The 19,472-nt window shown below is 62.9% G+C and overlaps 2 protein-coding genes across 16 annotated transcripts in view; one reads left to right on the plus strand and one right to left on the minus strand.

Annotated features, from left to right (window-relative positions):
• Positions 1-2: 2 nt before the first annotated feature.
• LOC118663633 (sterile alpha motif domain-containing protein 10) lies at positions 3-19,039 on the minus strand. 15 transcript variants are annotated; one of them, XM_036323450.1, is made up of 22 exons: positions 17,934-19,035; positions 17,442-17,725; positions 15,451-15,632; positions 15,204-15,375; positions 14,679-14,819; positions 8,501-8,623; positions 8,058-8,200; positions 7,582-7,710; positions 6,680-7,464; positions 6,339-6,565; positions 6,163-6,234; positions 5,917-6,063; positions 5,645-5,769; positions 5,481-5,573; positions 5,186-5,284; positions 4,933-5,103; positions 4,580-4,774; positions 4,268-4,369; positions 3,941-4,003; positions 3,534-3,632; positions 3,095-3,336; positions 3-171 (listed from the first exon to the last, which is right to left on the minus strand). In XM_036323450.1, the coding sequence occupies exons 2-22, from the start codon at positions 17,530-17,532 to the stop codon at positions 24-26; spliced, it is 3,549 nt and encodes a 1,182-aa protein (XP_036179343.1). In that variant the 5' UTR covers positions 17,533-17,725; positions 17,934-19,035; the 3' UTR covers positions 3-23. The 15 variants fall into 15 exon arrangements, 13 of the variants coding, with proteins under 13 accessions (XP_036179343.1, XP_036179346.1, XP_036179344.1 ...); XM_036323453.1 differs by lacking the exon at positions 17,442-17,725 and having other exon boundaries at positions 17,934-19,039; XM_036323451.1 differs by lacking the exon at positions 17,934-19,035 and having other exon boundaries at positions 3,121-3,336; positions 17,442-17,923.
• A 47-nt stretch (positions 19,040-19,086) lies between these two features.
• PRPF6 (pre-mRNA processing factor 6) overlaps positions 19,087-19,472 on the plus strand; it is a 47,667-nt gene continuing 47,281 nt past the window's right edge. Inside the window, exon 1 of the mRNA XM_036323463.1 lies at positions 19,087-19,307. Within this exon, the coding sequence (XP_036179356.1) occupies positions 19,237-19,307 (71 nt within the window). The 5' untranslated portion in view covers positions 19,087-19,236. The remainder of the gene's footprint in view (positions 19,308-19,472) is intronic.

A 19,472-nucleotide genomic window follows, 5' to 3' on the forward strand; every position in this document is an offset into this window, starting at 1 on the left:
CCTGGAAAACCATCAATAGACATTTATTTGATACAGTCATTTTTAATACATACAGTTGATGGCCCGCCCGTGCCACTCGGGGCCTGGGGGCGGGGACGAGGACCGGGACAGACGGTCACGAGGTGAGCAGGGCCCGAGCTCGCCGCCGTCAAAACATCTTGCAAATAAACACTTTGTAGATAGAATATATGTGTATATATATGGTTACAAGGGATAGTTGGAACCTCTCTTTCAAAATGCACTTATGTACGGAGAACTGGCATTAAAAAAAATAAACCAAGAAACCCAAAGTAAGGACGCGTGTCCGCCAGGCGGGAGGAACTGGCCGGCCCCCTTGAACCTCAGTTCCAGGACTAGCCTCCTGAGACCGCAGAGCGAGGACTCGTGGGGACAGCCCTGCCTCCCGCAGGTCAGTGCACCCGTCCATTCCCTTCTGAACCAGAGGAACAGGGGGGCGGGGGGGGGGCAGGCTACAGCTGAGGGCCACCAGTCACATCAGGAGACACCCTCATCCATCTGCCTTTGCACAAGCAAATAAAGTGCATCCTATTTTTGTGTGAAGTGTCAGCCCTTTCCTGTTCTCAGGGCAAAGGGGTGGGCAGGGCCAGAGGTAGATGTTCAGAAAGGGACCCGGCACTGTGCCCTGGGCTGGGTCTCGGGCATAGTCCGTGCCTACTGCACCCTGGAGTCTGCCACTCTGGACCCTCTCACTGAAGGTGTCAGCCAAGGCCAGGTTACCTGGCCGTGTTCCTGCCAGAGTGGAGGTGGGCAGATCCTGCTGAGCCCCCAGGGCTCTGCCCTGCACTCAACCACCAGAACTGGGGTGTAGGGAGCCGGGTCCAACCCACCCGCCGCTTTGGCAGCAGCCCCCACACCCTTTAGAGACAAAAAAGGGGTTAAAGTGCTAAACATCAAGTTATCCAAGACCCCACCTCTTCCCACACATCTGGGCGGGGGTCCCACTCCAGGGGCTATCTGTGGACTTTGGAGGGTCACCTGGAAACACCCCCCAGCAAAAACCAGCCCCTCACACCCCAAGGGACAAGTACCTGAGAGGCTGGGGCAGACGGCTGTCCCCAGTAGAGGTGCTGAGGTCCAACCTCCTCCAGCCATTGGTGACAAGGGCAGAGAAAGTGTACCTGGGGCTCCTGTCAGCGCCTGCTTCCCCTCCCCTCCTGAGGCTGCCCTTGCAGTGGCTGTCTGACCCACCTCCACCGGCTCCCCACCACAGTGACACCCAGAGCCCAGCCCCTGTGCCCACCTTGACTGACACTGGGTCACTCCCATGTGCCATGTGTGCGGGTAGGAAGAATCCACATCTCTACACCCACTCCCTATACCACCAGGCCAGGCTGCCCAGGGTCAGAGCTCTGGACAAAGAAGCCAGAGACCGGCAGCACAGTGACCTGGCCCCCAGCCCCTGGGAATTTGTCCCCCTACTGCAGGGCGAGGAGAGCCCAGACCAGCTTGGAGCCCCTCCTCTCCAGGGCTGGGTGAGGATGGCAGCTTGAGGCAGAAGGGTGCCCAGTCAGTACTGCCTCCCTGAGCAGAGGAGGGACCCCTGGGACCCTAGCCCAGTCCCCAGATCCACCATTGGCACCAGGAGACCCTTAGCACCAAAATGTCAGATTGTTGTAAGGTTTTGTATAAAAAACAGAATAAAAAAAGGTTGTTACTTGTCACAGCCACAAGACTGGCATCCACTACACACCCAGGAGAAACAAGCACACAGGAAAGTATCAAAATTCACATCGTCCAGGATCGGCAAGGCCGAGCCCTCAGCCCACCCCCACCCCCTATGGAAAACAGCCTCCATCCAAACCCAGTGACTCCGAGTGTCCTCCTCCCCAGGCAACGCCACAGCTGGCAGGCGGGGCCCAGGGAGGAGGCCAGAGGTGTGGACCCACTCCTCCAGGTGCCCTGGACTCCAGCCTGAACCCTGCCCAACCTGCAGGTCTAGCTGTCCTCAAGGCCCCAAAGGGAGCCAAGGCAGCCCCGAGCTCCCATCAACCTACGGTGACCTCAGCGAGCCCCTCGCTGGCCTTCAGCTCTCACATCAAAAGACCACGGCAACCAGAAACAAAGGGGCAGGTAAAAACAAAGGGTGGGGTGTTCCCTCAGGAGCCTGGCCACAGCCAGGCCAGACCAGCAGTCAGGCTGCTTCCTGCAGTGCTCACGCAGAGCGCAGAGCGGGGCTCAGTTCCCTGCCCAACACGCCCACGGCCCCAGGGCCCAGACTGGGCTATCCCTAACCGATCAGGCGATCCCAGCCAGGCCCACAGTGACGGCCAAGCTAGAGCGTGCTCCTCGTGGCCCCAGCTCCTGCTGCCCTGCAAGCAGAAAACCAGAGGCCCTCCCTTGCCCCAAGCAGGGAGTACCGCTGGGGGTGGCAGAGAGCCCGGTGGCGGGGCCACTTTCTCCCCACCAGGATGGACACAAGCCAGTGGGTCGGGCCCAAGCACAGCAGGGGTCACACCGGCAGGGAGGGTGGGCCTGGAGAGGTAGAGAACAGAAGCTGAGGAACCAGAGGCAGGAAGGGTGAAGGGGTCGGACCACCAGGTCAGCACGGCAGCGATCAGACTCAGGGTCTGTCCAGGGAGGTAGCTGGGGGTGCTGGGGTTCCAGTGTTGGGTAGAGAGGCGAGGCTGCTGAGTTACCTTCATCAGCCCAGAAGCAGGGACCCCGAGCCTTGGGCCTGAGGAAGCAGGTGGGGCACGCAGCACTCATGGCCGGGGCCAAAAGGCATCTGGCCACTCTGCACCACCCCCATGGCACGGAGGCCCAGGCTGTAGGCCCTCCCTCTACCCCTCCAGGCTCTGCCCGGCCTGTGAGTGTCCCTCCAGGCAACTGCACTTCTGTGACTGCCACTGGCCCTTCTCAGGGAGCCCCAGCCCAGGTGTGCCTGCAGCAACCTGCAAGGGGAAGGGCCACCTTCAAGGAGCAGAGCAGGGCTGGCTGCCCCACTGGACAAAGGGGTAGGCAGGGATGGGGGTGGGGAACTGGAGGGCAGGGTATCCCAGAGCTAGCTACCCCACTCTGGACAGAGGAGGGCTTGGCCAGCGTGGGGGCAGGCCCTGCCAGCCACCATGCTCACTTCTCAGGTGAATTGCTGACTCCCACCTTCCGGCCAGTGGAGTCCTGGGCCCCCTTGTCTCTGCCTCCTGGGGGCCAGTCCTCCTGGCGGGGGGCCATCTTGGGTGCAGGCTCCTCAGGGAGCCGCTCCTTGGGCCTGCGGCCCCGCTTCTTCCCGCCTGCCAGACTCTTCTCCTTCTTGGGTACCAGTGATCCCTGGCTCCTGTGTTTGGGAGGCGAGTCTGCCGAAGTGCGGAACCAGTTCTGGGGAGAGACAAACAGCCAGAGGCCCGACAGAGGGCGCTGAGCCTCCCAGCCTCGGGAGCCGAAGCCACTTGGGAGAGAAGCACGGAAAGCACCAGGTTTTTCCATGTTGGCCTCTCACTCAACATCACCCCCACCCTGCCGCCCAGTCCGTCCAGGCACAGGCCCCGGCCCCTGGCACAGGCTGTGCCACCCACCTCTGCGTGGGCCTTGAGGATGTGGTACTTGACGCCACTCTCAGAGCTGAACTCCTTCGGACACAGCAGACAGCGGTACTTTCCCACCAGGTGGTCTCCCTGCAAGACACGGGCAGCTCAGCCCCAGGTGTTGGACAGGACTTCCCCACCTGCAGTTACAGGGAAGGTGGCCCTGGCTTATCTAGACAGGTCAGCCTGCCCCTTGGTACCCACGGGAGGAGCCCATGGGCAGAACAACTTGGGACTGACTCATGTCTGTGGCTGGGGGACGGCAAAGGTCACGGAGCACCGGCTGGTCCCTGGGCTCCTGGAAGAGGCAGCCCGAAAGGCAAGGGCGTATGTCCCACGTGTGGGTCCCGGGGGCACTGCTGAGCACCTGTCCACATGATGGACAGCCTGGGACTCACCTTGCTGCAGCTGGCGAGGTGGGCCTTGAGGCCGGACACACTGGAGTAGATGGCTTCACAGCACTGGGCAGGAGACAGTCATGGGGAGGACCTCCCGGCCGCGCCCCCACACAAATCATAGCTCCTCCCCCATGGAGACTTGTGGGCGGGCTGGGCCTCTGGGGCTGAGGTCGAGGCCTCTCTGCCAGCAGGGTTCTGTCTGAGTGCCCTGCAGAGGCCCAGGGACCACAGGGAGGCTGGCCACTTGGAAGGCTGCCACCCAGGGCCATACCTGGCCTCTCTGTCCCTAAGTCCCCGTTACCCACCCACCAGCCTGCCCCAGCTCACGTCATTGGGACAGTTGACGTGGCCTTTCTCCTTGACTTCGTTCTTCCAGGTCTCCAGCAGCTGGGGGTTGAGTGTGGGGAGGCCTGGCCGAGTGTAGTTGAGCTGTGAAAACAGGCAGGCACCGAGGTGAGCCCCGGCAGCTGGGCCAGAGCTGACAGCGACACTCCCACTGCTCTAAAGAGGCCCTCAACTGTACCCTCCATAGGGAGATCTGAACCTTGGAGGTCAGCCGCTGGCCCAGGTCACAGGGGGCAGGGCCATCACAGGGGACCCCACGTGGAGGCACATCCTGCTCAGAGCCCAGTGGCTCACCCGAGCCGTCTCAGGCACCAGGTCATCTTTCATCCGCCTCTTGGTCCAATCTCGGGCCAGTTCGTCCTCTGCAATCTCCTGCAGGTGGAACACGGCAACCTGGGCCGACGTGCGGCGGATGCGGCCGCTGGGGGTCCGCTCGATACCCAACAGGTCCTCGGCCTCAGAGGGCTTGTCCTGGGGCTCCTCAGGGGGCTGCAGGGTGAGGAGGCCAAGGTGAGTAACAGGAGCCACATGGCCTGAAGGTGCGGTGAACCAGACATGTGCTGTGGGCAGGGGCACATGAGCAAGTGGGGGGGGGGGGCGGGACACGCGCACTCGCTGCCTGAAGGACAGGCGGACTGGCCACTCACCGGGGCTGTGTGCTCCGAGCGCATGTGATAGTCATGACCAGCCTTGGAGCGGTAGGTCTTGCCGCAGTGGGTGCAGGGGAAGGAGGGACTGTCTACCTCGCAGGGCGGCTTCCCACAGCGTTGCTGGTGGTACTGGTAGCCCATGAGGCTGGAAAAGGCGGCCCCACAGCCCTAGGGGTCACGGGTCAGTAAGAGGCCAGCAAAGGGCTGTGCCTCGCCCCACACTGTCCCCCCCCCCCGTAGTCCCACTGACCTCCTGGGGGCAACGCAGCCTCCCCATCTGCTTCAGCACCTTGCGCAGTCGTTCGCGCTCCTCCTGCTCACTCCCCTCGGAGGCCTCCGTGTCAGAGGGCTGGGGGGCAGGCCCAGCCTCAGTGCCTCATCCCCATAGGGCCCCTGCCCCAAACTGGAGCCACAGATGTTCATGGGCAGGCAGTGTGGGAATGAAAGGTCAGTGGGCAGGGCTGGGCAGGGTGGGTGAGATGAAGGGGAGGCCTGTGGTCAGTGTCAATGGTCAGGCTGGATGGCAGCTGGGCCCTGTGGTGTACCTTGGTGCTGTGCTCAGCCATGGTGTGGTAGTTGAGACCGGCCTTGGACTTGAACTGCTTCCGGCAGTGCTGGCACTTGAGGGCATCCTGCAGCTGCAGACAAGGGACCCATGAGAAGCTGCTCTGGGGCACCTCCCCCCAGAAGCCCCTGGGGGCAGCCTTACCTTCTGACACACCTCCATGTGCTTCTTGAGCCCCACGAGGGTCTTTCGGGTGACCACGCTGCACGTGGGGCAGACAGCCTCCCCCCGTTCATGAATGGCCCGCTGCCACTGTTCCTCAGGGCCACCTGTGGGGCAGAGCCAGGGCCTCAGGGGCTGTCTCGGGCTCCCAGATGCCCTGAACGCCAAGCACAGAGCCCAGGGTCCACACTCAGCCCCCGTCTGTGTGGTCCAGTAACCACCTCACAGTCAAGACCCCACACAGCAGCCCCCACCTGGGGTTGAGTGGGCCACGGGGGCCGGCACCTCCTTGCTGACAGTGTTGGCGGGGGCCGGCACCTTCTTTCGGACATCCTCGGGGCCAGGCCCCTCCTGCTTCTTGGCACGGTAGCCTCGGGACTTGTCTTCTGCCTTGGCCAGGCCTGTGTGCACATGTGGGGTGGCGCAGGTGTGGGCCAAGGGCCTGAGCACACCTGTGCATGAGCCCAGTCCCACCGGTGCCCGGCTGACTGGGGCCTCACCTTTGAGTCCGAAGGTTCCTGAGATGGATGGCTGCTCCCCCGTGAATTTCTTGGGTGTTTTCTGTTTCCTTCCTGACTCAGGGGAGAGAAACGAGGGCCAAGATCTGGTCAAATAACCATCGGGAGGCTGACCACTGCCCGTCCTGGCTGTTGCCACATCCCCCGCCCCGTCTTACTGTGCTTCATGCGCTCAGCTCCCTCTTCAGGCAGGGACACAGGGCCTGTGGCCCTTGGCACCTCCTTGCCCCCCAAGGGCCTGCTGCCTAGAGAAAGGGGGCCACTGCTGGGGTCTGTGCTGGGCTGGAGGGCGGAGCCCTGGCCCGTGGTGGGTGGGCCACACTCCCCGCTCTCTGACCGCGCCTGCTTGGGTGGGAGGGGGCAGGCGTCCCGGCTGTCCGCAGCCCTGTAGGGAAGGAGGTACGGAGCAGGAGGCAGGGGATCAGGGGCTCGCTGCGGGCCAGCACCCCAGGCTGCAGCCGGCGAGCACCCCCCCCCGACCTGGAAGGCACCCCCATACCTTTTTTTCCCACCGGCCCTCCCCGTGGCCCGGGGAGTTTTGTTCTCAGACTTGGCCAGCAGCACCATCTTGCAGGACGGTGTGTGTCTGCCGAGGGCCACGGGCCTGCTGACGGTCACCAGCTTACTGACCACCACGGGCCTGCTGACTGGCACGGCCTTGGTGACTGGCACAGGTTTCGTAACTGTCACAAGTTTTGTCATCGGCACCGGCTTGTTTGTGGTCACTGCCTTGGTGACGGGCACAGACTTGGTGACTGGTATGGGCTTGGTGACTGGTATGGGCTTGGTGACGGGCACAGGTCTAGTGACCGGCACAGCCTTGGTGATCGGCACGGACCTGCTGACCGTCACTGGCTTGGTGACCGGCACAGGCCTGCCGATTGTCACTGGCTTGGTGACCGGCACAGGCCTGCTGACCGTCACTGGCTTGGTGACCGGCACAGGCCTGCTGACCGTCACTGGCTTGGTGACCGGCACAGGCCTGCTGATTGTCACTGGCTTGGTGACCGGCATAGGCCTGCTGACCGTCACTGGCTTGCTGATACCGATGGGTTTGCTGACACCCACAGGCTTGCCAATAGTGACAGGTTTGCTCACTCCAATGGGCTTGCTGACCCCAACGGGCCGACTAATGGTGACTGGCCGGCTGACTGGCCCAGGCTTGGGGGCAGACAGGGGTCGATCCATGTGGTTCCAAATCCGGTGCTTCTCCAGCTGGGTCTTGGAGGTGAAGGCGGCCTCACAGAAGGGGCAGGGAAAGGTCAGCCTTTCTGAGATGGCACCCTGGGTAGAGAGGGCAGGCGTGGCATGGGCTGCCCAGGCCTCTGTGCAGACTCACCCAAGCCAGCAGCTGGGCAGGGTGGGTTCAGGCCTCTTCTTCCCCAGCCCACAGCCCCTTACCCCTTGGCACCGCTGGTAATGGTACTTGAGCCCGTAGATGCTGGGGAACTCCAGCCAGCACCCTGAGCTGGGACACTTCACCCGTGAGTGCACCTTGAATTCGTCTTTCCACTGGGTCATCAGAGAGAGCTGGCATGGGAAAGGCCAGGCTGCTGACCCTCAGCCACCCGGCCTTTGCTGACCCGAGCCCCAGACTCAGCACCCTGCCCAGGCCTGCAGGGCAGACAGACTGTAGGAGCCCTTGACCTTGGGACCGCAGCAAGATCCAGGCCACCCTGAGCAGTGAGGGTGCTCTTGAGGGCCCATGAACATGGTCCACTGGGCCCCAGGCCACGCCACGAATCCCTAGGCACAGAGTGGCCCACTGATGTGGGCTGAGGGCTTGGTGCTGGACATGTGGATGGCAAGCAAAGGCAGGGCAATGGCCTTACAGGCAGACCCCAGCATGAGCCCCACCCAGCCCTCAGGGAGCTCACGGGAATGTCTCGGAGGGCCTGGTTCTCAGCTTTCGGACGCCCCTTTTTCTTCCCTTCTGTCCTGTCGCTGGCTGGACTTCCCGGGTCAAAGCAGAGTGGGGCCTGGCTAGGCATTGTCTGCCCACCCCGGGCCACCGGCAACCCTGCAGCACACGGCACATCAAGGCTTGGAGCTGTGCTCCCTGTAGTCTTTCCTGCTATCCAGGAGCCTGGTGAGGCCTGGAGTGAGCCTCATTCCCCCCCGATGAGGCATGGGGTTGGGGATGGAAGGCTGTAGTCAGCCTAGGACAAGAATCCAGGGCCCCTGGCTGCCCCCACCCTGGGAAGGCTCTCAGGAGCCCAGGCAGCTACCTGGCACCCAGGAGCTGGACATTCGGGAGGTGGCCCACTCAGCACTGCTGCTCCCAACAGCTTGGAGCTGACCTCAGCCTGGCCCCTCTTACCCAGCTTTGGGTCGCGCCGCACAGGAAGCCGGACCTCACTCTGGCCGCCATCCTTCCCAGGCCCACTCTTGCTGGACCCCAGGAGTCGGCGGCCGCCTCCAACACAGAAAGGATCAGTCATTGCTGCAGAGCAAGTGGACAGACCTGTGAGGTCCATCAGGCCGGCTCTTGGGACTTGAAATGGCTGTCCTTGCACCCCGCCCCCCAGGCAGACCTCTCATTGGCTGCAGAAAAGGGAGCCAGCCTGCCTGTGCTCTTGGTCACAGGGAAAGCAGGTGATGGGAGGCTTCTAGTTTAGGGGAGTGACTGCCCAGCTGAGCTCTCCCAGGAGACCCTATCAGCGTGGAGGATCTAACCCCGTCCTGGGACACTCATCAGGTCCAATGGGCTCCATGCGTCCTAGACACAGTGCAGAGCTGCCGAGAGCCATGCATCTCACGCCCAGCACGGGGCTGGGTGGCCCCAGGAGAGGTAGAGTGCTCAGGCAGGAGATTAACAGCATTGCTCCTGGGGCCAATTATGACACCACATGGCTGTTGGCACACAGGCTGTGTTGGCCCGGCACCCTGGGACACCTTCCTTCACAGCCCCACCCAGACCCAAGGCAAAGCCACCCTACCCAGGCAGGTGCCCCTGGATCTTTCTCCCAGGACACAGATGGAAGATGGCCAATGCGGGCACTGAGGGCCCCTAATCCCTCCCCAACTGCGTGCGTCCCTTTCCAGAGGCAGGACCAAGGAAGGAGGTCCCTGTCCTAGTGGATCCTTCCTATGTGACCCTCTCTCTGTTTGTTCCTGATGGGGCCCCTCCACCCCGAGGGAGGCCACATGCAGGCTGGGCTCCTCGGCCATCCTCCACCTGGCTGTCCTCACCTCCACCCTCTGGAACCTCTCTGTCCCCATCTACAGGGCCACCAGCACCACTCCAGAGACTACTGGCCACCAGCCACAGGGAACACCTCGCCACGTGAGCTGGACCTGCATGGGCATGAGAACTGGAGGGACTCTGAGCTCAGTCCTACTGGGTCCTCTAATAGGGACACCCAAGGCTGCAGAAGAGGGTGGGTAGGGGGCTATGTGAACACGTGACCCCTCTCCTGGCAGTTTCTAACTAACTGAGACCAGAGAGGATGGGAAGGGAATTATAGAAGCTATCAGTAAGGTTGAGGTCAGAGGTCAGTACAGTCACTGCCCATTGCCCAGGAGGTGCCCAGATCCTGGGCCTGGAGAGGTATAGGTCTAGAAAGGTCTGAACAAACTGCTCTGAAAGGCTTCACACTGCCACTTCCACAGGAGACCTGCCACCATCAGCCACCCAAGCCCCATGATGACCTCAAGTGGCCTTTGGTGCAGGTGCCTGCTGGGACCCCCCTTCCAGTCTTTATCCAGCTTGAGAGGAAAATTCAAAGTTGGGGGGGCCTGGGGCCAGGGCTGGCGTAGGAGGCAGAGACCCTCCTTCCATCCAGGCCTGCAACTCTCACAACAGGAGAAAGGGCTTCCACCCTCCGGGAGGGCCCAGCAGGGACGGAAAGGTGGGACCTTCGCTGGGCTGTGGGGGCACCACGCGCTGACCACAGGCAGCCAGCCAGGCAACGGCAAGGCCTCTCGGCCCTGGACCCCAGCTCCGGCCCCCGCGCGCCTAAGAGGCTGGCCAGGGGATGCACACCTGGGGGCTGGCCTCGCGGCACACCTGTCACCTGCGCGGGGAGGGCCCGGCCTGGCCCCGGAAGGGCCGATCGCGGGCGCCTGGGGAGGGGGAAGGCAGTGAACCAAAATGGCGACTTTTTCTGGAGGAGGAGGAGGAGGCAGGGCCGCGGCGCCGGCGCGGGGCGCGGGGCGCGGGGCGCGGCGCGGGGCGGTGGGGGCGGCGGGCGCGGCTCGGGGCGGCGGGCGGGGGCTCGGGCGCGGCCCCCCGACCTGCGCGCGGGGTCAGGGTCGGGGGCGCGGCCAGCGCGAGGGCTGCGCGGGGTCTGGACCGGGCGCGGCCGGGCGCTTACCTGCGGCGCCCAGCGGGACGGAGGCGGGGCGGGGGCCGGGGCCGGGCGAGCGGGCGGACAGGGCGCGGGCGCGGGCGCGGGGCCGGCGGCGCGGGCGGCGCGGGCTGCGCACATGCGCGCTCCCGCCCCTCCCACCTTTGACAGCTGGGGGGCGGGACTCTCGCGGTATCCTGCGCGCGGGACGCGGCGGAGGGAGGGGGCGGACGGCTCGCGGGGCTGGAGGGGGTGTCGCGTCCGTCCGCCGGGCCTCCAGTGCCAAGTGGCCAGTTAGGCTGCCCATAGGGCGGAAGACGCTTTTTCAGACAGTGGGGTAAACCGAGGCACCCGAGGGCGCCGGGGACCGCCCAAGCCCAGTGCGCTCGGATGGAAGCCACCGGCCCTGAGAAGGTGCGGCCGCTGGGTCCTGGGAGCTGAGCTGGCCGTGGCGGCCGTGGCCTGCAGAGCAGAGTCCGGCCTCTTCCATCCAGCCTGGGGCACCTCTGCCTGTGGCCACCCTCGGGACCTGGCTCCTGGCATGTGAGGCCGTGCTTCACTGGGGCTGCTGACCATGGACTAGATGAGCCTGTCTGCTTTGGGACGGGGCGTGCCTGGACAGTGGCCACTGCCCGGCTCCTCTGTGCCCCAGAACTTGGCCCCCTGCAGGGAAGCTGGTATCAGGTGTGGGGGTGATGGACAGCAACCCCACCAGCACCAGGACGCGGGAATGAATGAAAGAGGGGAAGGAGTGCTAGTGAAAAGAAGTTACAAGGTGCACCTCCTTCCCTGAGGCCCTTCCCACCCCACCCTCACACCCGACCCCCACCCCTGTCCACCCTGGAGCAGGCTCGGCTTGCACTGCTGGGGGGCATGGCACAAAAGATGGCACATTTGAGGTCCACTTCTCACAGGGACCCTGGGGATCTGCTTCCTCAAGGCCAAGGCCTCACCATGAGGCCGAGCCCAGGTCGGGGCACTCTGTGGAAGGGTCAGTCTGTCAGTCCTTCCCTTGGAAATCAGAGCGAGGCCTGTGTGACCACAGGAAGACAGAATGTCCTCCCCTCAGTGGCCTTGCCCACCCTGGGGACGGGACACACAAGATTTTGGGAGAGGTCAGCATGCATGCCTTGAGGTATATCCAAGGCTGTCAGCTTTCCCTGTGTAAGTCTGCATGTCCTTGTATGTGATGTGTCAGTGTCACTCGGTGTGTGTCTGAGTGACCATGTATGTTGGGCAGCATCCTCTTTGGACATCAGTGTCAGGGTGTATCTGTATCTTGTACTAGGCCAGAAGATACCTGTTTGTTAGTTTCCAGGGGGCTGGACACGGGGGGGTGGAGTATGTCTGGACCTGGCAGATGTATGCTCAGGCTGCAGCATGTCTGGTTTCTGTAGGTTGGGGTCATTGTGTGTCTGAGATGCTGTGTTGGAGTGTGTTGCTATGGGTCTGGATGTTGGTGTCATTGTGTCTCTGTGTTTGTGTCTGTGTGTTCGGACTGCAGGGTTTGGTTTATGCCTCTGAGTTACTATTGATATCTGGCTGCTGCCTGCATACCTATGTCAGGGCATGTGCTATGACCCATGTTTCTTATGTCAGGGCACTGCCCTGTGGCAAACTATATGGGAGTCCCCAAAAGATAGCCACATCAAATCCCTGGAACCACCCAGCTGGTGTGGCTCAGTGGTTGTGTCGACCTATGAACCAGGAGGTCATGGTTCAGTTCCCAGTCAGGGCACATGCCTGGTAGTGGCTCAATCCCCAGTGTGGGGTGTGCAGTAGCCAGCTGATCAATGTCTCTCGTCGATATTTCTATCCCTCTCCTTTTCTCTAAAATCAATAAAAACATCTTTTTTTAAAAAAAAATCTCTGGAGCCCTGACCGGTTTGGCTCAGTGGATAGAGCGTCAGCCTGCGGACTGAAAGGTCCCAGGTTCGATTCCGGTCAAGGGCATGTACCTTGGTTGCGGGCACATCCCCAGTAGGGGGTGTGCAGGAGGCAGCTGATCAATGTTTCTCTTTCATCGATGTTTCTAACTCTCTATCCCTCTCCCTTCCTCTCTGTAAAAAATCAATATAATATTAAAAAAAAAATCTCTGGAACCTATGAATGGGACCTTATTTGGAAAAAAGGTCTTTGTAGATGTGATTAAGTTAAGGGTCTTGAGATGAGGTCATCTGGGTTATCCAGGTGGGCCCTAAATCCAGTGACAAGTGTCCTTGTCAGAGGGAGACGTGAGACCGACAGAAAGCGAAGTGACCGTGTAGTCCTGGACACAGTGGCGTGTCTCTGAGCCCAGCAATCTCAGCAGCCACCAGAGCTGGGAAGGGGCCCCCCAGCCCTGCGGGTCTCAGACCATGGCCTGCAGAACTGGGAGGGAATCGGTTTCTGTGGCGTGAAGTCTCCCAGCTGCCATTTGTACAGCAGCCCCAGGAGCCTAGCTCACCTGTGCTGGTGTGTCCAGGTGCAGTACTGGGTGGAAGCCCAGCCTCTGCTCTTGCTCCACCCCCTCGTTCCTGGGATAAACAGGTGCCTGCCAGGTTGCCACACCACTGCCACCTGGTGGCCATGGCAGGAGGCAGCTGGGCCGGGGAAACCCCTGCTCTGGCTCAGGGCTGCCCCACCCCACAAGGCAGCTGACTGGACACCACACTGGGGCACTTGAGAACCAGGTTTATTTCTGGTCTTTTTATCAGAATATAAAAAAGTGAACGCAAAACAAGAAAGACAAGACGAGCTTGGAGGGCAAGACAAAGGAGGGAGAAGGGGGCAGAGATGGGAGGGCCCTCTGGAAAGGGCGACATTGCAATGACACAAAGTGGGGGACACTCAGAGCAGCCAGACAGGACAGGGGACTTTCCATGGGGGGCTGGGCACCAGGCCAGTTATCCAGATTCCACGTGGGACCTGAAACCAGCTCAGGGCACAGAGCAGGCTGGGGGCTCAGCCTCGTCTGCCGGAGGGTCTGAGTCCCCCAGAGGAGCGGCGAGCAGGGACCAGGAGGCAGGAGGCTCAGGACTGCCTGGCTGACCCTCTGCCGGCAGCCCCGCCCACCGCGGCCCTCTGGGAGTGCTTGTCACCACCGGCTGGGTCTCCAGTGGGCAGCATGGGATGTCTCTTATGAGAATCCAGGTTTTCCCTGGAAAGGGACAGTGGGAATGCCCGCCCATCACTGTGCCTTCAGGGTGGCGCCATGAGCCTGAGAGGAGGGAAGCTTTCCCAAATCTAAGGCCAGGATCGGGCCGCCCGTGCTGGTGTGGGTCCCTCCCTCTCATGCCACCTGCCCGTTCTGGTGTGGGTCCCTATCGTGCCCTGAGTCTGTGCCTCCTGGCTCCTGGGCAATCCTGAACCTCCCTCTCCTCAGTTCCCATGAGTAGATGCAGGCGTGTGAGGGTCTCATAAATAATGAGTGAAGGTGCTGGGCAGGGTGCCTGGCCGGTGGCCACTGATGACCATAACCTGGACAGCAGGGTGGGCCTGCTGGGCCTGGGCAAGGGCAGGGAGTGGGCACATAGTACACAGAGCCTGGCAGTGTATCCCGCCTCTGTGGGTAGTCCTCCAGGTGCTGGGAGGGTGTGGAACTGGACGAGTGGCAGACAGCTCTCTTGTCCTGGGAGAGGACAGGATGCCCAGAGGATGTGAGTGAAGGAATATAAATAAACACTCCCTGGGAGTCTGGGGAAACATCCAAACCCCGCTCTGGCTCCAGGTGGTTGCCCCAAATGCTGCCAGCAGCACCAGGGCTTGGGCTTGGGTCCAGGTCCTGGGAGGTGAGCATATACTCAGGAAGCCCCCACCTGCCCAATCCCAGACATAGCCCACAGTGCACAACCAGAGGTGGCTGAGGTGACAATCCTGGTCCCACCTTCCTTTGGGCCAGGCTTGGCCCTTGGGGACTCCTGGAGGTCCGAGAAGGGCTGTGCCTCATCTTTGCCATGGGCTCTGGTCACAGTGCTGGGGTCTGGGGTTCAAGCCTCGGGCAGCAACTAGGACATGTGTCCGAAGGAAGCTATGGGTGGATGGGTAAGGAGGAATGGGGGCCGCTGGCGTTGTCCACACCACCGTGGGTGTAGGAGAGCCCTTACTGGGCTCCCATGGCCACGCTCCTGAGGTCCACCCACCCTCCCTGCACGCAAGAGTGGGGGACTTGCAACCCAATCCCCCAGACCTCTCTAAGCCTCTCGGGCATTCTTGGCTCCTCCCACTGACCTTGGCTGAGCAGCTGCAGGCTCCGCCCCTCCTCGCGCACCTGTAGGCGCAGCACCTGCTGCAGCACCTCCTGCCTTTGGGCCTCCTGTGCCAGTCCCATCCGCTGCAGCTTCTCCGCATTCAACCGAAGCAGTGCCCGGCCTGGAGGGATGGGGAAAGGGATCGAGCCCAGGTCAATGTCCTGTGGAGATCAGGAGCAAAGGCAGAGAAAGAGAAGTGGGGAGGGGAGGCACAGACTCAAAGACAGGGAGAAGGAGAAACAGAGAGAAAGAGAAGGGGGTTGAGAGAGAGAGAGAGAGAGAAAGGTGGCGGGGGACAGAGACAGGTCAATTCAGAGAGACAGGGAAAGAGAGGGAGAGACAAGGATGGATAGAGACTTTGCAGAGAAAAGCCAGATGAAGAGACTGGGAGAGACAATGAGAGATTCTGCAGACACACAGGCCTGAAGGAGAGGCGGAGTCAGGAGAAGACAGAAAGGAAAGGGTAGCAAGAGAAAACAGGCTCTCTTGGGATACAGTCCCTCACCGGTGATGGCGTGCTGGGAGAAGGCCTCCACGTAGACGAGGTAGTTGTGGGGACAGTGCTTCTTGAGCCACTTGCAGACATCCTGCTGACTCCACAGGACCACAGGCCTCGTCAGGCCACCCAGTGAGGGGCTCGTGTGGTACAGGCCACAGTGGTCAGAGTACAGCCGGCCCTGTGGGGGAGAGGGCAGCAGATGCAGTGCAGTGGTGGGGAGGGCCGGGGCTGAATGGGAATGATAGCTGGGTACCTGGGGGGCCTCTGTGCCAGGCTGCTGCAGGAGCTTGACTGGCCGGCCACCAGCTGCCCTCTGGCTTCGTGAGTCATGCCAGGTGAGGCTGGTGCCTGGAGTCCTAGGCAAGTGGCAGGGGATGCTCTCAGCTGACATTGTGTGCTCCAGGAGGGTCCGGCAGAAGCTGAAGTGGGCAGTGGCTGTGGAGCAGGGCATTGGTCAGAGTGGTCAGGGGCAAAGCCAGTGGCTCCTGTCCTTGCTCAGCCCAACTCCCCTCCACTGAGGAAGTGGCCACTTTCCCAACTAGGGGTCCCCAAGCTCCTAACGGCAGGAGGGAGCACCGTGAGCTGTCCTGAGAACCCCACCTCGCTCAAAGATGAAGGACAAACAAGTCCAACCCCCTTGCTCTGGGGAGCAGGACCAATTCTGCTGAGATTAGAGAGAAGATATGCCCACCAAGGAGCCCAAGACTGACAGCCAGTAGGGCTGCCCTGGGACAGCCTGACCTCACCCTTGCCTCGGCACCAGCCACACCAAGCCAGGGCACACACATAGGGCCTGCCTGCGACACGCTGTGCGGTGGGGGGCCCTCGGGTGGCCTGCCTGCCCATCCTCATGGGCTGAACCCCAGCTCTGCACCTGGAGTTGAAGCTTTGCCCTGCCCAGCGGTGCTCACTAGGAGTGGCTCATTGGCAAGAAGCCTGAACTCGGGCAGCCAACACCCAGGATTCCTGCTCCCACCTCCCATGGCCCTGGCCCAGGATGGTTTCTGTGCATGGCAGCTGCCTAGCTGGCATGGGCTGCTCAGTACAGGGTGCAGGTGCAACTTTGCTCAGGACCCTTGGAGATGTCTTTCCCACAATAAATTTATTACACCTGTCAACTCTTAGTTTTACCATAATTTCTGGGCTTGCTGCTGACATGAGATGGGGGAGGGCAGACACCTGGACAGGCCCCTCCCAAGGACTTGCACAGGCCCTGGCACACAGGAGATGCCCAGAAACATTGTGAATGAATGAATGAATGAATGGAGGGAGGGAGGGAGAGAGGGAGGGAGGAAGGCTCTGGGTAATGTCCACAAGTCAACAGGCCCTGGGGCGCGGCAGAAAGCTGGGCCCAGGCTTGCCCTTCTTTACAGCATCCCGACTCTGACTCAGCAGGCACGATCAGGTTCCCGAGACCTCCCCGCCAGAGACCTTCCCTCCACCCCATGGAGGGGAGGGTTTGGCCGCGTGCCCAGGTCTCAGTAAGGGGGGGGTGTGGTGCGGGGAGACCGCATCTTCCTCCTCCTCCTTCCACCCCATTCCATTCACCGGCCTTAGCCCCTCTTCCTCCTCCTCCTCGCCCCCTCTGTTCTCAGATGGCCCTGGGGGACTCTAAACTTGAGGTCTAGGGTCAGCCTGTGTGGCCAGCGTGGCCGCCGCCTCGAGGAGCGCCGTGGGAAAGGACTTATTCTAAGCCGGCACCTTCTGGGGACCAGGCGCCAGGGCGGCCGGCCTGGGCGAGAGCGCGCGGCCCGGGGCAAACCAGTCCGGCGCGTGCGTCCGCCGGCGCCGCACCTGTCCGAGGCCAGCCGGGTCCCACCCATTTCCGGACCGCGCTCCAGGTGGGGTCTCCGTCCACACGTCTGTCCTTCTCTCCTTCCAGCCCAACGCCTTAATTCCACAGAAGATGGGGCGGGGAGGGAGCGCCCGAGCCGGGCTGTGGCCTTGGCCCCAATGCAAAGGGCTGGGGAGGGGGGTGTGTGTGTGTTTTACCCGCCCCCCGAGAGAAGAAAAAGGGGACCTCACGGTGATGCCAGCCTAGGGACAGGAACCGAGAGCGGTCACCTCCCCCAAAGGCCTGAGGCCGCCGCACCCTCATCCCCAGCGCAGGACAAAGACACTAGGAATCCCGTTCAGCAAGGGCGAGCCCCCCCACCCCCCGACTCCGCCTGCCGCCGCCGCCGCCGCCGCCCCCTCGGTCCCCAAGCCCCCAGCCCGCGAGGTCCCCGGTCCAGCCGCGCTCACCGTCCACATCCCGGCGCTCTCCGAATCCCGCGCGCACAGCCCCGGCGCGGCCTCGCGGGGGGCTCAGCTGGGTGCTCAGCTCCGTGAACATGGGGCCCGCGCACACGCCCCTCGCCGGGCGCAGGGCGGCCGTGTGGCCGGCGGGGAACGTGCGCCACCGCCCCGCCCCGGCCCCTGCCCGCACGGGTCCCCGCGTCCGGGAGTCTGCGCGGCGAGGCACCTGCCGCTGAGCCCGGGCGCCGGGCGCGCTCCGGAAGCTCGGAGGTGTGTCGGCGGCGCGCGGTCTGCGATGCAAATGTAGGTGTCGGCCAGGGCGAGGGGGGCCTGCGCCCGGCGGCTCGGGGCCGGGCGTCCGCACACCTCCGTCCCCTGTGTGTGCCCGGCAGGAGGGGTCGTACCTGCTCCCGGGACCTTCTGCCCCTGAGCTCAGGTCAAAGGCCAGACCAACCACGTCCCTCCATTCTCCTATCTCAGGTGACTCCTTTAACTTACCCCTTAATTGACACATTTTCCAGAGTTTCCCATCGGCCTCTCCCTCGAGTGGGCACTTGTTTCCCAGGAGAAGTCCGTTCGACCCCCTCTTGCCCCCCACCACACTGTGAACCCCAGGACCGCAAGGGTCTGACTCAGTGCCCAAGGCTTGGCCCTAAAAGGGCCGGGCCGGGCGGGCGGCGCAGGGAGGAACCCCAAGGAGGCTGCAGAGGCAGGAGGCGTGTGCTTGCGCCAAAGCAGGGAGAAGGCCCGCTTTCTTTCCTTCTGTTCATCCTCCCTGAGGGTGTTTTCCATGGACTTTTAGAGAGTGGAAGGGAGGGAAAGAGAGAGATGGATGTGCGAGAGACGCCTGGATTGGTCCCGGAGAATGCAGCCTACAACCGAGGAATCGAACCAGGACCCTCAGCCTGCCATCCACGGAGCCGACTGGCCAGGGCACAAGGTCAGACTTCCGGCTGGAGCTCTGCCTGCTGTGCCCGGCGCCCGAGTGCCCTCCCAGGTCCGTGCGAGGCGAGCCCAGGTGCCGTGGACTGTGCAGAGTGCAGTCGTGCATGTCCACCTAACGCTGAGCAGTGACGCCCTACCTGTCCCCAGCTCAGCCACGCCGCAGCAGAGGTGTGCCTGGGACTCACCCTCCCACATGCCGACCAGCTCCCAACCTCTGCGCTGCATTCATCTGCTTCCCCCATCAGCTCCCAGAGCTGGGCTCCTGCCCTCCCAGGAATGGCTGGGGCCCCATGGGCGGCGAGCCGAAGAGGGGTCTGTGTCCGCATCGGAACGCTGAGAGCTGGGGCAGCCCTGACACAGGAGCACACGCAGGCAGGGGTGCCCCCGCCCCCCCGCCCCCCGCAGAAGCTCAGGTGTGTTCGGGCCGGCCGGGGCCGGCGACTCTGAAGAGCAAGCAGGGTGAGCGGCCGGGCCGGTGCGGGCAGGTCTCCCGGGGAAGCGTGGGGAACACGCAGGAAGCTGGGGTGCCGCTTGGTTTCCAGGTCCCGAAGCGATGGTCCAGGGTGTTGTCGTCTCGGCTGGGCGGTCGGCCCGCCGCGCCACTTGAGGCGCTCCTGCTCAAGCGCCCGCCTCACCTCCGTCCCCTAGCCGCGACCGGAAGTGCGTTTCCGGACTTCCGCCCCGGGAACCCCGAGGTGGGCGGGGCTTCTTGCGTACCGCGCGCTCTGTTTCCGGGGCGCGGGTGACGCGGAGCCCGCAACTTCTTCCTGCGGCGCAGCTTCGGACGCCTGCGGTCCTTCGCCTGCGGCTGAGGTTTCCGTCCCTTCTCTTCCCAGCCCTCATCGGCGGCGGCGCCATGAACAAGAAGAAGAAGCCGTTCCTGGGCATGCCCGCGCCGCTCGGCTACGTGCCGGGGCTGGGCCGAGGGTGAGCCGTGGGGCGGGCTGCGCGGGCCTGGCCGGGTCCCGGCGCTGGGGGAAGGGGCAGGGGTTCGGGGCGAGACCGTGCGAACTACCGGACTGAAACAATCAGTGAGGATCTGCGGCCACCGAGTCTGGAAGATGCGAGGCCATTTGGCTCAGTGTTTGTAGG

Source organism: Myotis myotis, unplaced genomic scaffold, assembly GCF_014108235.1.
Source record: "Myotis myotis isolate mMyoMyo1 unplaced genomic scaffold, mMyoMyo1.p scaffold_m19_p_9, whole genome shotgun sequence".
Taxonomy (NCBI): domain Eukaryota; kingdom Metazoa; phylum Chordata; class Mammalia; order Chiroptera; family Vespertilionidae; genus Myotis; species Myotis myotis.